Raw genomic sequence first — 14,931 nt, 5'->3', positions numbered from 1 at the left:
GAATATTTTGAGGGTACGAAGCGCACTTTCCGAACCGGGTCGATTGTTACAATTTACAGCCATGATAGAAAATACTCACCAAAGTAAATCTCACACAAAGTAAAACATGTTGAGAACAATTGGGTCAAACATGACAATGACCATATATACTCTCGAAAAACTGTACATTCTGCTTTGATACTACTACATTGTCAATCTGTGCTGATGAGAAAGCCGTTATAGGTTTGCCATTGAAAGATTAATCTGGATAGCGGACGCAACAAAGTTTCGTATTCCTATCAACGGCATATCAATTTTCGAAAGACGAAATTCTTACCACAAATAACGATCTGACACACTTGAGAAGAAACTGTCGCTAGCAATATTAAATATATGTTTTGATAGCCGATACAAAAACATATAAATCATATACAGCAAACAAAGGTAGAATTTATCAGTACGTTTGTTCAACGAGTCCGCTTCCATCAAATTTCTGAATGAACAAAGCCCTCCTCCAGAATGATAGTCTGGCCAAGGGCCAAACACAGAAGTGACATCTTACCTACGTCAACCCGGCATGCCCTGCGGCAACTTCTTCTGTTGTGTACTTGTGCATGAGTCCGCCGCCATCATGTTTCACTGCTGCCTGTAAACTGAACATCCAGAGAACTGCAGCCCTTGCGAAGGTAAGTATATAAAGAACCCGTTATAATGTCTTCAGTTTTACTGTTAATCTGTTACAGAAAATGGGCTGAATTGAAACTACTAAAGACATTCATTTTAAGAAAGCCATTTCGGAAACGTACACTGATTTCCTAGCTTGCTGAAATCTCATCTAGTCACCCCCATCCCAAACCTGACTTCTTTGTCTAGAAAATTGCACAATTCAGGACTGATTACCAACCCCCCTTCCGCTATTCAGTATATCATTCAAAGTACTAATAGATCTCTATTTTGGCCCTCTTAACGACATAACTAACTTTAAAAAGAATTAATAGTTACAGGTTTAGATGATTTAGTTGTGGCTTAATAAATATATAGGTTATAGTAAATATAAATTTTCCACATATACAGTTGATTTTGTATCAATGAAACTCTTCCTTGACATGAATACAGATCATCAGTAATGACGTGGCAAATTCGCCGACCTATGACCTTGTAGCACTACGTTGTTTGCGCACAAAAAAAGTCGTCCAACAACTCTCGGACCATACCAACTCTGTTCACGGGTGGGAGCGGCAGCCAGCTCGGTCAACAACTAAAACCTTCCCTTCCTGTCGTCACAAATATCGTGAGTTTTTGCTTTTGATCATGTTAAATTTTTCGTGTTCAAGAGTGGGAAGTGCCTCTGCTGTAGTACGAACCACCTTTTTGATTAATTGTTTTGTAAACTGTTTAGATATCGTTTAACAAGATGGCTACCCGTTAATAGGCAGCACGACTAATTAGATGAACGTACAAAAGACTGGCTTCACGTTACATACAATTGATTCCATGATTTTTCTCACATTTCAATGCTTTAAGATTGATCTGAGCTTTTTTGTGTATGTCATTCGGCTTGGCTTTGTCTCTTCCACAAATCCAGCAGACCTACGTTATATACTAGTACCATGTTTGCACATAAGGTCTAAAGCGCCCCCTACCAGGAACACCCGTTACTACAAGTGCCTGCTATAGTGTTCGTGACGTCATTGCCATAAGAGTACAGTGAAGTTACTAAAACCAAAAACCTGCCCTGTCTAACAATGTTAATATTAGTAGTATCTAAAACAAAAAGACAATGTTTCTATGGACAAAACTAAAGGTCAACGATCCGATTATACGCTGCGAGTAACGCTTGTCTCTAGTAATGGCACCTACATGACCTGCTTGTTTGTTTGTTTCTTTGTTTCTTTGTTAATCTTTAACACTTCGCTTGGGGGTACCTGCTTTCGATACTAGATAGGCCTTGACTGTCGTCAAGAGATCTATCTATAAACCATATACTACTACTTTAATTTCATATTTCTATTCAACTTTCCGTCTTTGAGCTGATGAGCAATATTAGCATATAGCATTTCTGTATTCCAGGTAAGGAACAACCATGGCTCAACTTTCAAGACTTGCCAAATTGTTTGTCAAGATTTCGGACAACCTGACAGAAGAAGACGTCAGGAGTCTTAAGGCTTTGCTGTCTATTGAAGAAGTTCTTGGCAGGGCAAAAATTGAGAAAGCAACACCTCTAGAAATCTTCGATATGCTGGTAGAAAATAAAACTATCGCCAAAGGGAACCTGGGCTTCCTTGTGCAGGTTCTAAAAAGTCTCAGAAAGGGAAAGTTGGCAGAAAAAGCTGAACGTCTGGAGCAAGAACAGAGAATGGAAGGTAGGTATTAAGTTTAAAACTCAAGGTAACTCCAATACCGAAGGTTATAGTAAGATATATTTGAAAACGAATTGTTAAAAAAAACACTCATGATAAAATATCCAGACTTATTGTCTTTACGGAATGACTGATTACCGAGTCAATTGACCCCACTTCCAACTTGCAATAGCTATCGCAGAGCCACCTGTCATTAACGTTTTATTCTATTGTTCTATTCATTTCTATAGCAGCCCAACCTGAAGAAACAACCCCCTCACAACGAGTAGATGACACTGAAGCAAATAATATTCATCAGGTGACATCTCGCCTCCACACAGCCTTACAGCTGGCACAGCAGACAGGGGATCTACAGGAGAAGATGCAAATTTACTTCAAGAAGGGTGACATGCAGAGGGAACAACTCCACTCCCCACGTACAGCCATCCAGTATTATGAACAGCACCTCGCACTAGCCAGGCAGTTGGGGGACAGGCGTCAGGAGGGATGGGCTTACAACAGGCTGGGAATGGCCTATTCTGACATGGGGGAGTATGAGACAGCTTTGAAGTACCATCGGCAATACCTGAAGATAGTCCTAGAAAGCGGAGACCAGAAAGAGCAGACAAAGGCACACACAAATGTGGGTGAATCATACAGGTTACTGGGAAAACTGAACCAGGCAACATCCCACTTTAACACAGCCTTACAGCTGGTACAGCAGACAAGGGATCTACAGGAGGAGATGGAAATTTACTTCAAGAAGGGTGACATGCAGAGGGTACAACTCCACTCCCCACGTACAGCCATACAGTATTATGAACAGCATCTCGCACTAGCCAGGCAGTTGGGGGACAGGCGTGAGGAGGGACTGGCTTACAACAGGTTGGGACACGCCTATTCTGACATGGGGGAGTATGAGACAGCTCTAAAGTACAATCGGCAACATCTGAAGATAATCCAAGAAAGCGGAGACAAGAAAGAGCAGAGACAGGCACACACAAATGTGGGCGATTCATACAGGTCACTTGGCAAAACGGACCAGGCAACATCCCACTTCCACACAGCCTTACAGCTGGCACAGCAGACAGGGGACCTACATGGACAGATGGATGTTTACTTTAATATGGGTGACATGCAGAGGGAACAACTCCACTCCCCACGCACAGCCATCCAGTATTATGAACAGTACCTCGCACTAGCCAGGCAGTTGGGGGACAGGCGTGAGGAGGGATGGGCTTACAGCAGGCTAGGACAGGCCCATTCTGATATGGGGAAGCACCAAGAAGCCCTCGAGTGGTTCCAGAAATCCCTAAAAAAATTGGATGGTGACAAAAAGGAGCAAATACGACTGCACGCCTGTGTGGGTAATGAATACAGAAACCTGGGTAAACTGGACCAGGCAACATCCCACCTCGACACAGCCTTACAGCTGGCACAGCAGACAGGGGATCTACATTTGGAGATGAATGTTTACTGTAAGATGGGGGACTTGCAGAGGGAACAACTCCACTCCCCACGCACAGCCATCCAGTATTATGAACAGCACCTCGCACTGGCCAGGCAGTTGGGGAACAGGCATGAGGAGGGAGTGGCTTACAACAGGTTGGGACTGGCCCAGTATAAGATGGGAAAGTATAAAGCCGCGGTGGAGTGGCATCAGAAGGACCTTCAGATAAACCAGGAAAGTGGACACAACATTGCACAGATATTAGCACATAAAAACATGGCTGACTCCTACAAAGCGATGGATAAATTGGACCAGGTCAGATCTCACTACCAGTCAGCCCTGACCATCGCCACGGAGACAGGAAACAAACAGGAACAGATGGACATTTACCTCAGCCTGGGTGATTTACACAGGGAACAGCTGCATGAACCACAGGAATCACACAAGTACTACACAGAGATGTTGGCTCTAGCTAAAGACTTGGAGAGGAAGGGCAAGGAGGGGCAGGCTTACAACAGACTCGGACTGGCTTGTGATGACATGCAGGATAACGAGGCAGCTCTGGAGTGGTATCAGAAGAGCCTGATGATGGATCAAGAGGATGAAAACAAAACTGACCAGTTAGCAGCACATAAAAACATAGCTCGTTCTTACCAGGCACTGGGTAAACTGGACAAGGCCAGATCTCACTATCAATCAGCTCTGGCTATCGCCAAGGAGACAGGAAACAAACAAGCACAGAAGGACATAAACCTCGGCCTGGGTGATTTACACAGGAAACAGCTACATGAACCACAGGAATCACACAAGTACTACACAGAGATGTTGGAGCTAGCTAAAGACTTGGGGAGAAAGGACAAGGAGGGACTGGCTTACAACAGACTCGGACTTGTATGTGAGGGCATGCAGGATAACGAGGCAGCTCTGGAGTGGCATCAGAAGCACCTGAAGATGAGCGAAGAGGATGAAAACAAAACTGAACAGTTAACAGCACACCGATGCATAGCTCGTTCTTACCAGGAACTGGGTAAACTGGAGCAGGCCAGATCTCACTATCAGTTAGCCCTGATCATCGCCAAGGAGACAGGAAACAAACAAGCACAGAAGGACATAAAGAAGAAGATGGAAGCATTCAAAAGCTGCAGTATTATGTAGGGAATGACCTGTAACAGTGCAAATAGAGGGACAAAGTTTCAGCTGCAGAACTCCATGATTAAATTTGGGTGACATTTAGGGCACATGTGCCTCTTTTTTCAGAGATAAAAATCATGAAATAGGCAAATTCATGACGGTCTTATACCAAAATCATGGCTAATTTGCTAGCTATAGTAAAGCAATAACAGCCGTGGACATAATTTTAATTTCACATATAAAAAAATGTCTTTAAACTTCATGAATCTGCATATAGAAAACCGTATGTATTCTTTAACATAGTCCTTAAAGTACCATGTAGACTTGAAGTGGTGAATTTAAGGTGTTGCTATGTTGTAGACGATTCCTGAGGGAACACTCTACATAATCTAACTTAAATATCATTAAACAGAACGAAATGGTATTTCAGTGATTCCAAATGCGGCGCATAAACTGTTTGTAGCACAAGAATCAGACGTAAACATGCTGAACAAACTTTCTTTCACAAGACAACAGATGTTATAATTACCATATAGCTTTAACATAGCCGAATTGAATCATGTCTGTACAAAATGTACATATTACAAAACTAAAGGTGAAATATCGTATGTTGTCATGTGTCGTTATTCCATAAGGGGAGTGGGTGAAGTAATGATGATACTTTTGAGTATTGAAATTTCTTTATCTATCTTTACTCATTATGATACACGCTGAAAACTCGAAGCACAGCTCTTAAACACCGTTACATTGCCTTGATAATAATATTATCGCAAAAGAACAATAGCACATCGATCTGATCAAAGAAAACAAGAGAACATTTTGTTCAAATATGAGCATGACCAAGGATACTTTAAAGAAATAGCCTTTTTTTGTCCTTCTGTTTGTCTGAAAATGAATTCTGCGTCGATACTTAGTCTTACTAACAAATTATCAGTCTGTGCTATGATAAAGCTGTTTAACTTGAAATGTCGGTGGAAGCTGTAGCACATTCTGAGTCCGCATGATGGTACTGTTACTAAGGTACCTGCAGTACAAACTTTGACCGCACGGAGGCAGTTAATGCTATCAGTCTGCGGTAATGAAAAAGCCGTTAAACATGAGATTTCAGTGGAAGCTACTTTCTGCATAGTGGCGATTTTAGAGCTGCATGTTTGCGCTGATGAGAAACTCTTAAAAGTGATGTGCCGATGGAAGCTGCTGAACAGACTGTGTCCGCCTGGTGGCGCTGTTACTGTAGTACAAACCGTGTCCGCATAGAGTCGCTGTTACTGCTGCATGTCTGGTGTAATGAGGAAGCCGCTAAACGCAAGGTGCCGATGGAAGCTACTGAACAGACTGTGTCCTCCCTCCGCCAGCTCCACCCAGACCTGCTGTCCCGCCTGCAGCCGCACGATGGCGCTGTTGCTGCTGGCCTGGTGCTCCTGGAAGGTAGCAGAACACAATTTTCGCCCTATGGGGATTTCTATAGTTAAGGACCCCAAGATGACTCACATCGACGCGGTAAAAATTATAGTAGGGTGCACTTCACAGATACGAAAATCGAATATGTTTGAGAAGAAGGTATAAACTACAAAATATTTAGAAACCAAAAAATCCTGTCGGCGTATCTGCTCGTAACGTACACTTTGAAATCGCCCTCTACGGACGTGACCTGAACTGCAGCCGACTCACCCGGAAAGCCAGTTGCGCAATACGGTGCATTTATACACGAACTGCAAAGCCTTCACAAATCAAATCATACAGTCTCAAACCCGATACATTCCTACACTACACAGCGCAATTTACGTCTGGCTGACGCTCTTATCAGGCTTTCTACCCAGCCTTCAAGAACCAACCACCAGCCTGTGAGCTTGGATCTTGGTGTAGTGTTTGTTACTATGTGTATTTTTGTCAGCATATTTAGCACATGTGGTATGTACAATTGTTTTGTAACAAACTTACGCAATTCAGGGGATATGGACATGTATATGTGTGTATTTACCTGTCAATGTATGTTTGAAGAAGAAATAAATAAAAAAAATAATAAATATTCGCTGTACTATTTTCTATGCTCTCGCTACCTGGAAGGGCCCGCTGTCTTCCGTCAGCCCGACCACCAGCTGCCCGTCCCGAACCAGCCGCAGCAGGTAGCTCGCGTTGCTAAGGAACCGCGTCACGCCGTTGAACGTGAAGAAGTACACGCCGCCGACCCCGGCCGTGAACTTGGATGACCCCTTGTCGAACCCCCCTCCCACGTTCGTCAGCACCACGTTGTACGGCACCACCTTACAACAAACAAACAAACAAACAAACGTTAATTCATTACGATATATAATAACATAAAAGGACAAGATGGTGGCATACTCAAGCTCAAGGCTTATGTTCGTGTCGTCATCGAACATTACAGAAGTAAGTCAAAACAAATACAGATATGCAAAGCATACGGATAACAAAGCACAATAAGGTTCCAACGTATAGCCGTGATCATAAAAAATATAGGGAAATGATAAGGAGGCGTTATATGCAGGTAAATTTTAACTAGGAACTCCACGTCAAACTGTAGGATAAGAAAATTAGTTGCTAGAATCTTCTGCTGGTTTCTTTTATAAATGCTTGAACGCATTGTAAAAGTTTTGTGTTATTGATGATGATGATGAACTTTATTGCTCGACAGTTGTACATGGTACAATGTATGACAACAATAACAATGTGAACAATACAATCAAGTCTATTCTAAGAGACTACTAGTATTACTACAGGAATGTGTACTTAAATGACACATGACATGATGTGTACTAGGCGTTGCTATCTGTTACAATACTTTCTCTCTTTTGTAGTGCACTACACTGAATGCGATAAAAATGAAGAACCTCTAAGAAGCAGACTTTACACACCTTGCTGGATGACGCCGACGTCGCCAAGCCGTCCGTTCGCGCCACGGAGAACGCCACCACTGTACGGGCAGGTGCGTCGTCGCCAGGTGTTCCCTTCTCACCTGCGGGGCCGCGCGCGCCTCTCTTCCCCACCTCACCTGCCGGTCCGACTGGGCCTGGCTCACCTGGGCCACCTGACGCACCCTGAACACCTGCCGAGCCGGGGTGACCTGAAAAAAGGTAAATTGCAATATAACGTCTTCGCCACATTGGTGCATATTTCTAATCTCCAAGCAGATCCCTTTCCGTGGCAAGACAGTATCCATTAGCCAGAGACATGAGGGAAGGTCGCCGGCCACCGACGGGTGGCGGTAGCGACAAAAAAAAAAGGCCATATATAAAAAAAAAAAAACTACACGATCATTCCCCCACAACCTCTGCTTGGAGAGTACATATTTCGCACACAATCAACACACACTTTCGAGCCAAATTAATACCACTGTTTACTGCTATACGTCGATTAAAGAGATATAAACACGAATACATGCAAGTACTTGAATGTACATGTACAAACACAGGTACAAATTCGGATATACATACAGATGCAGACACTGCCTGACACATATGCATGCATCTACACCGGTCTCTATGTCGAGAGTATACAGGCACAGATATCCATATACTAATACATAGAATACATATACGGACAGATATAACACTTCACTCAACGTAGCTGTTATGCGTAGGAACAATCTGTAACACGGATATGTACTTAAAACAGGCAACGCAATATATAACGTAGCGAACCTCTATCCCCCATAGCGCCCTTGTGTCCTTGCGGTCCCGGCAGAGCTAACACCGTGATGTTCTGGTCGTTATGAACCCTCGAACAGGAGCCTTCCTCCACTGTGCCTGCCCACTGGGCCTGGGACGCCAAGGAACCAAGGAGAACAAGAAAGAAGACCAACACTCTTGTCTGAGCCATCTTGCTCTGTTCCAGTTGAAGTAGAGACTGTACGGTAGAGATACGACGAAGACACCCCGGTTCGCAGTCTTACATAGAGTCGTTTGCTCCTCTGGTCTAATAAGAGCAGCCCGTGCTTTTGTAAAGGAACAAAAACAAGCTTAACAAGTAATTAAGATGAGGCAGGTTTTTTTTCACAATCTAAAGGCTTAGTTTATTTTCTTTACTGTATCATTTTCTACACCAACACGCCTCGTAATAGAAAACGATACATCAAAGTAAACATGTACAGAAGGTAAACAAAGATACATAAAGAAAATAAACGGCGCCTTTATTTGTTTGTAGATGCGGCGGTAACAAAACCACCTTATTATTTATCCAGGTAGTGGCGAGCTTCTGTTCTCAGACAAAGGAGTGGACTGTGTTTCTTATCCAGGTGTGCGGACACCTGTGGACAGCTTAAAGAAGCTCCCCTGGGTCTTAACTACAACCCTTCAAGATGGTTCGGGCACGAGTCTTGTTCGCCGTCCTTGTTCTTCTCGGCTGCTGGATGCTCCAGACAACTTCTGCCCACGAGGTTCAGTTGGAGGAGGCCTCCTGCTCTAAACAGTTCCGCAGCGACGTGAACATCACCGTGGTGGCCGGGCCGGGGCCGGCAGGGCAGAAAGGCGACATGGGCCCGAGAGGTAGTCGTGCTTGTATCGGTAACTCTGCAGATGGGCGCACGTAGTATTACCAACCTGTAATCTCTCTATGAGTCTCTGTATAGAAAACTGCATGAATGGAGGTACTAATATCTGTGTGTTTGGATCTGTATTTCCATGCCAGTTCTTGTATCGGTATCCCCATCTCTTATACATATCTATTGTGAACTTGTGATGATACATCGTATCTCAAACTGCTGCTAACCCGCCCTTCCCCGTTTCCATTAAATTAAATGTGTAATTCTGCTATCTTCAGGTCACAAAGGTACGCCAGGTGAGAGGGGAGAGACAGGTGCTCCAGGTGAACAGGGGCCTGTCGGGCCTACAGGTGAGAAGGGAGACACGGGTGAGCTGGGGCCGGCAGGTGAGACGGGCACACCTGGCGTCAGCCCACCTGTCCCCACCCTGGTGGCGTTCTCCGTGGCGCGAACCACTGGCCTGACGACGAATTGGTCTAAAAAGCAGGTGACGTATGATGACGTCCTTAGCAACGAGGGCGGGGCTTACAACATGACAACGGGGAAGTTCGTGACCAAAGTGGGCGGTGTGTACTTCTTCACGTTCACGGGCAAGACGAGCGGGGAGTACATGATTCATCTGAAGAAGAACGGGAAGATAATGGTCTCCATTCGTGAAAAAATCAGGGATCTAGGTTTGTTTTCATTTGTTATGTTTACCCTCGCAGAAGGATAACGTATTCTTTTTCTCTTTTTCTTGGTCTTCCTCTTCATGTCACCATGGTAACTGGTGCTGTAGCAGACACCCTGCGGTGCTGGGTTACATTATGTAGCAAGTGGCAGAACAGAGCTAGAGGGGCTGGTGACTATACATATAAATGTATGTAAGAATACACAGAGCAGTACTTTCTCAGGCTAAACCATGTGGAGGTAACCAGTATGCTTTGCATATGTTACCTTTCTAGCTTATCCATACATTCATTTATGCTACCATAGCTAAACTCTATGTTCCTATTCCCCATTCCTATTTTCCTTTCAGTTGACAACCAGGCGAGCAGTAACAGCGCGATCCTGGAGCTGGATGTCGGGGACGAGGTTTGGGTGGAGGTGTTTCCGGGCGCCTACAGTCTGCACAGCAACGACGGCCGCTTCCTCACGTTTTCCGGATTTCTTATTAGCCAAATGTAACAGCAACGACGACCGTTCCGGATTTCTAATCAACGAACTCTATTATAACCGTAATAACAATCGGTTCCTCACGTTTTCCGGATTTCTTATCAGCCAAATGTAACCGTAACGACGACCGCTTCCTCACGTTTTCCGGATTTCTCAATAGTCAAATGTAACCGTAAAGACGACCGCTTCCTCACGTTTTCCGGATTTCTTATCAGCCAAATGTAACCGTAACGACGACCGCTTCCTCACGTTTTAAAGATTTCTCAATAGTCAAATGTAACCGTAAAGACGACCGCTTCCTCATGTTTTCCGGATCAATTTCTTATCAGCCAAATGTAACCGTAACAACTACTTGATACTCACATTTTCTGGATTTCTCATCAACCAACTGTAACAACAACGACGACCGGTTTCCAGATTTCTCATGAGCTAAATGTAACTGTAACGGCGACCGCTTCCTCACATTTTCCGGATTTCTCATCAGCCAAATGACAACCGGATTTTTACCATACAAGCAAAGTGGTACCGTTAACCTCCGGATCTTCCAGCGTGCTCACAGCTGGGTGTATTATTTCCATTTAGTCATCGCCTTAAGGTTAACTTAGTACTACCTATCCATGTTATTGTTGTACATTTACTCAAGTGTGAATAAACGTGACTTATACATGACTTGTATTTGTTTGAACCTTTTGTATGGTCAAATTGTGTGTTTGTGTGCCTGTGTCTGTGCAATTATCGAGCAATAAAATTCACTCATTCGTAAAGTTCATTTCTTTAAGATTAGTTATATAATTATGTTTCAATAAGTCATACTTATTACCGAGATCTAGAAGACATAGTCATGAAACACGTTTTATTGAGGCATTAATTTTTACATGTCCACAGCACCAAAGCAATATTAATACTAAATATTTGCGAATTCTCCCCGGACGATGTTGAAATGTTGCTGCTGATGATGTTGTTGATGATGAAGATGATGATCCCGGTCGTCTCCGTCACCATCATGCCGGATTGATGAGGAGTCCGGAAAACGTGAGCAGCCTGTTCTCGTTGCTGAGCAGAGTGTACTCGCCCTGCCTGAGCTGTACCCAGACCTGGTCCCCGGTGTCCAGCGGCAGGATGGCGGAGTTACTGCTCGCCTGGTTCTCTCCTGGGGAACAGGGAGAAACGGTACTGGGTTATATATGCTGAGATCATGATTCCTAACCATGGGCACGGAAAGTACGGTATATAATAATCTCCAAGCAGATCATAGGGTGGCAAAAGACAGTACCAAATTGGCCAGCCAGTATCCATTTGCCAGAGAGGGTCCTTAAGTGGCGTATGGACCATCTCCGGCGAATGGATACTGCCTGGCCAACTTGGTACTGTTATTTGCCACCCTAGGATCTGCTTGGAGATTAGATATGTAAGACAACAAAAGAAGTTAAAAAGAACTAGTGAGTACTATCTCTGGTGTTATGTCTTTGTTTATTCTATCAAAATTTGATAATTCTAATCAAACCGTACGACATTCTAGGACTAATGTGACCATGTCTACGTCTTATTTTTCTATAAAATGAATGAATAATTAAACGCATACATGAACAAATTAAAGGAGCATACCTGGATACGATTCTCGGATGGAGACCACCCTCTCTCCGTTTTTCATCAGCTGGAGGAAGTAGTCCACCTTCGTCATGCCCGTGAACGTGAAGAAGTACACCCCGCCCACTTTAGTAACGAACTTTCCCGTTTCCATGTCGTAAGCCCCGCCCTCGTTGCTAAGGACGTCATCATACGTCACCACCGTGTCCGTTGACGACATCTCCACGTCAGTGGTTCTCGCCACGGTGAACGCCACCAGGGTGGGGACAGGTGGGCTGACGCCAGGTGTGCCCGTCTCACCTGCCGGCCCTTGCTCACCTGTGTCTCCCTTTTCACCTGTAGGTCCGGCAGGTCCCTGCTCACCTGGAGCACCTGTCGCGCCCCTCTCACCTGGCGTACCTTTGTGACCTGGAGATGGCAGAACTACACATGAGTGGGAGCAGGGCAGGGTGTGTTAGCAGCAGTCACTTTCTCATTGGAGTATACTATAAAAGAACGGAAAGAGATACCGGGCTATATAGATACGGAATACAGATACACATGCAGATAGAGAGGTATATGAACAAGTGCAGATGCAAGTACAATGAAACATACAATCACAAGCTATGCAGTCCATACAGGTTTAGATAGAGATACCGATACAATTACAGAAATACATATATAAGTACAGATATTAGCACAGATATAAATGCAGACCAAGGGATATGTGAGGTGAGGTGAGATGCAGATACAGAGAATCACAGACAGATACCGTTACAAGTAGATAGTACTATGTGCACCCATCTGCAGAGTTACCGATACAAGCACGGCTACCTCTCGGGCCCATGTCGCCTTTCTGCCCGGCCGGCCCCGGCGCAGCCACCACGGTGATGTTCACGTCGTTGCGGAACTGTTTAGAGCAGGAGCCCTCCCCCAACTGAACCTCGTGGGCAGAAGTTGTCTGGAGCATCCAGCAGCCGAGAAGAACAAGGACGGCGAACAAGACTCGTGTCTGGACCATCTTACGTTTTTTTTTCTCGACGGAGCTTCTTACAGGTGTTCAGAGGTGCCTGCATAAGAAATACAGTCCACACCTCTGTCCGAGAACAGAAGCTCACCACTACCTGGGTAAATAATAAGGTGGTTTTGTTACCGCCGCATCTACAAACAAATAAAGGCGCTGTTTATTTTCTTTCTTGTACCTTTGTCTACCTACTGGATCGTTTTCTATCACAGCACGTCTTTTGTCTACCGCCTGGCCATTAGTATAAAACCAAACATGTACTAGTGACTACCTTTACATAGGGATCACCATGCTGGCCATTAATATACAGTCAAACCTATACTAGTGACCACCACTACATAAGGACTACCTTGCCATTGATACAATGTATTAGTACACAGTTAAACCTGTACTAGTGACCACCTCAATTACTTATGACTACTTCTTGGTGGCCTCTTAGTTCTTACATTATTTTTCCCGTGGAACCTTCTTATAGTAGACACCTGTCTATGTCTGTGAATACTGGTATCTAGGTTTGATTGTAGAGTTGAGCTTTCTTCACCAGATACTAAATTCAGACGATGAATAAAAACTTTAATTATCCATGACCTCATCGTGTCGCCATGACAACCAAGCTTCCCTCTGCGAAGTTGCCCTTGGGTCAAGGGAAGACCAAAAAACGACCAATCGGAGCAGCGTTCTTTGCGGACGACCGAGAGGTCGGGAAAAGGACAGGACGAGAAGCGGTTTATACCGGTTCATATTCAGGACGTGAAACAAAAATACCAAATACAACTTCGACAAAGGAGGTTCATTCTTTAACCTCCTTGCTTCTACTTACTGCTTCCTAGACGATTACTTTTCGTCTTCTTGTGGACTACAGGCATCCTCTTAACCTGACAGAATTCTGTTGTGGTATCATTCTAGCCAAGTTTTAAGGACTTATAGAAGTAGACAGGGACCCAAAAGTTACAAAGTCATCATGCTAAGAGTCTACCGGTGGTGTCTGTACATGTATACCATGTACCTACATGAACCATTCAAGAGAGGTAAGGCCGTTTTGATATCTTTTCTTCGTCAAAAGTGGCAAATCCTAATTATCGTGACGTTTCATGAAGGTCAGAAGATCAGGGCAAAACGGTTATAGCTTTAGGGAGAAAAGAATAGCAAATTCAAGACCGGTGCCAGATAACGAATTCTTAAAGTGGTTTAGCCTCCCGTAACGAAAAATGTTCTAATCTGTCCAAAATTTAAGGATAAAACGAGCAAAATTATGTAACTTTCTTGATGAACCACAAAAGAATTTGAATCAAAATATTCGATCCTTTATTTAGAGGTAAGTTTAATTCTCCAAATATAGGATATTAATTTTACATTGCGAAAACAGGTGAATACGTTTAGATGCTTAGATACCGGAGTATTGACCTTATCATTTGTTTTTAACTGTAACGTACCTTTATATGGGGATAGTTTATTATATCAGATGGTGAAATCACAGTGACAGACCACTTGCCCAGTGGTGCCTTAGCTACTACTTGCTTCTTTTCCTTGAACTTTTGATAACCCTCTGTGCAAAAGAATTCGCCAGCCGTCTTGATGTTTTGATTTGTGTCCGCTGATTTCGCCAGCTGTTACTTTTGTGTTTATACGATAATATAAGATCCGCCGCGTCCGCTGTTTCCGTGTTGTTGATGCCCCGCGGACATTTTTGTCTTTTTCTTGTCAGATCAGATGGTTGACCTTTGTCACCACAGAATCCTTAAAATTCATATAATTTTGAAACACAAATAACACAACTTTATTTTCATTC

At 43.9% G+C, this 14,931-nt stretch overlaps 4 protein-coding genes across 4 annotated transcripts; 2 read left to right on the top strand and 2 right to left on the bottom strand.

Annotated features, from left to right (window-relative positions):
- The first annotated feature begins 2,062 nt into the window (after nucleotides 1–2,062).
- LOC109461957 (tetratricopeptide repeat protein 28-like) lies at nucleotides 2,063–4,923 on the top strand. Its single transcript, XM_019758437.1, has 2 exons — nucleotides 2,063–2,342; nucleotides 2,660–4,923. Exons 1-2 carry the CDS (start codon nucleotides 2,063–2,065, stop codon nucleotides 4,921–4,923), a joined length of 2,544 nt encoding a protein of 847 aa, XP_019613996.1.
- An 867-nt stretch (nucleotides 4,924–5,790) lies between these two features.
- LOC109462026 (complement C1q tumor necrosis factor-related protein 5-like) lies at nucleotides 5,791–8,736 on the bottom strand. The gene is made up of 5 exons (XM_019758515.1): nucleotides 8,559–8,736; nucleotides 7,773–7,981; nucleotides 6,960–7,163; nucleotides 6,171–6,320; nucleotides 5,791–6,133 (listed from the first exon to the last, which is right to left on the bottom strand). Exons 1-5 carry the CDS (start codon nucleotides 8,734–8,736, stop codon nucleotides 6,128–6,130), a joined length of 747 nt encoding a protein of 248 aa, XP_019614074.1. The 3' UTR covers nucleotides 5,791–6,127.
- A 446-nt stretch (nucleotides 8,737–9,182) lies between these two features.
- LOC109462006 (complement C1q tumor necrosis factor-related protein 3-like) lies at nucleotides 9,183–10,571 on the top strand. The gene is made up of 3 exons (XM_019758492.1): nucleotides 9,183–9,401; nucleotides 9,676–10,071; nucleotides 10,416–10,571. Exons 1-3 carry the CDS (start codon nucleotides 9,215–9,217, stop codon nucleotides 10,562–10,564), a joined length of 732 nt encoding a protein of 243 aa, XP_019614051.1. The 5' UTR covers nucleotides 9,183–9,214; the 3' UTR covers nucleotides 10,565–10,571.
- An 851-nt stretch (nucleotides 10,572–11,422) lies between these two features.
- On the bottom strand, nucleotides 11,423–13,139 carry LOC109462025 (complement C1q and tumor necrosis factor-related protein 9-like). Its single transcript, XM_019758514.1, has 3 exons — nucleotides 12,953–13,139; nucleotides 12,158–12,547; nucleotides 11,423–11,702 (listed from the first exon to the last, which is right to left on the bottom strand). The coding sequence occupies exons 1-3, from the start codon at nucleotides 13,137–13,139 to the stop codon at nucleotides 11,554–11,556; spliced, it is 726 nt and encodes a 241-aa protein (XP_019614073.1). The 3' UTR covers nucleotides 11,423–11,553.
- Between the last annotated feature and the right edge of the window lie 1,792 nt (nucleotides 13,140–14,931).

The sequence above is a fragment of the Branchiostoma belcheri genome, unplaced genomic scaffold, assembly GCF_001625305.1.
Source record: "Branchiostoma belcheri isolate BF01 breed outbred unplaced genomic scaffold, Haploidv18h27 scaffold98, whole genome shotgun sequence".
NCBI lineage: Eukaryota > Metazoa > Chordata > Leptocardii > Amphioxiformes > Branchiostomatidae > Branchiostoma > Branchiostoma belcheri.
This window is presented reverse-complemented; position numbering and strand designations above follow the sequence as displayed.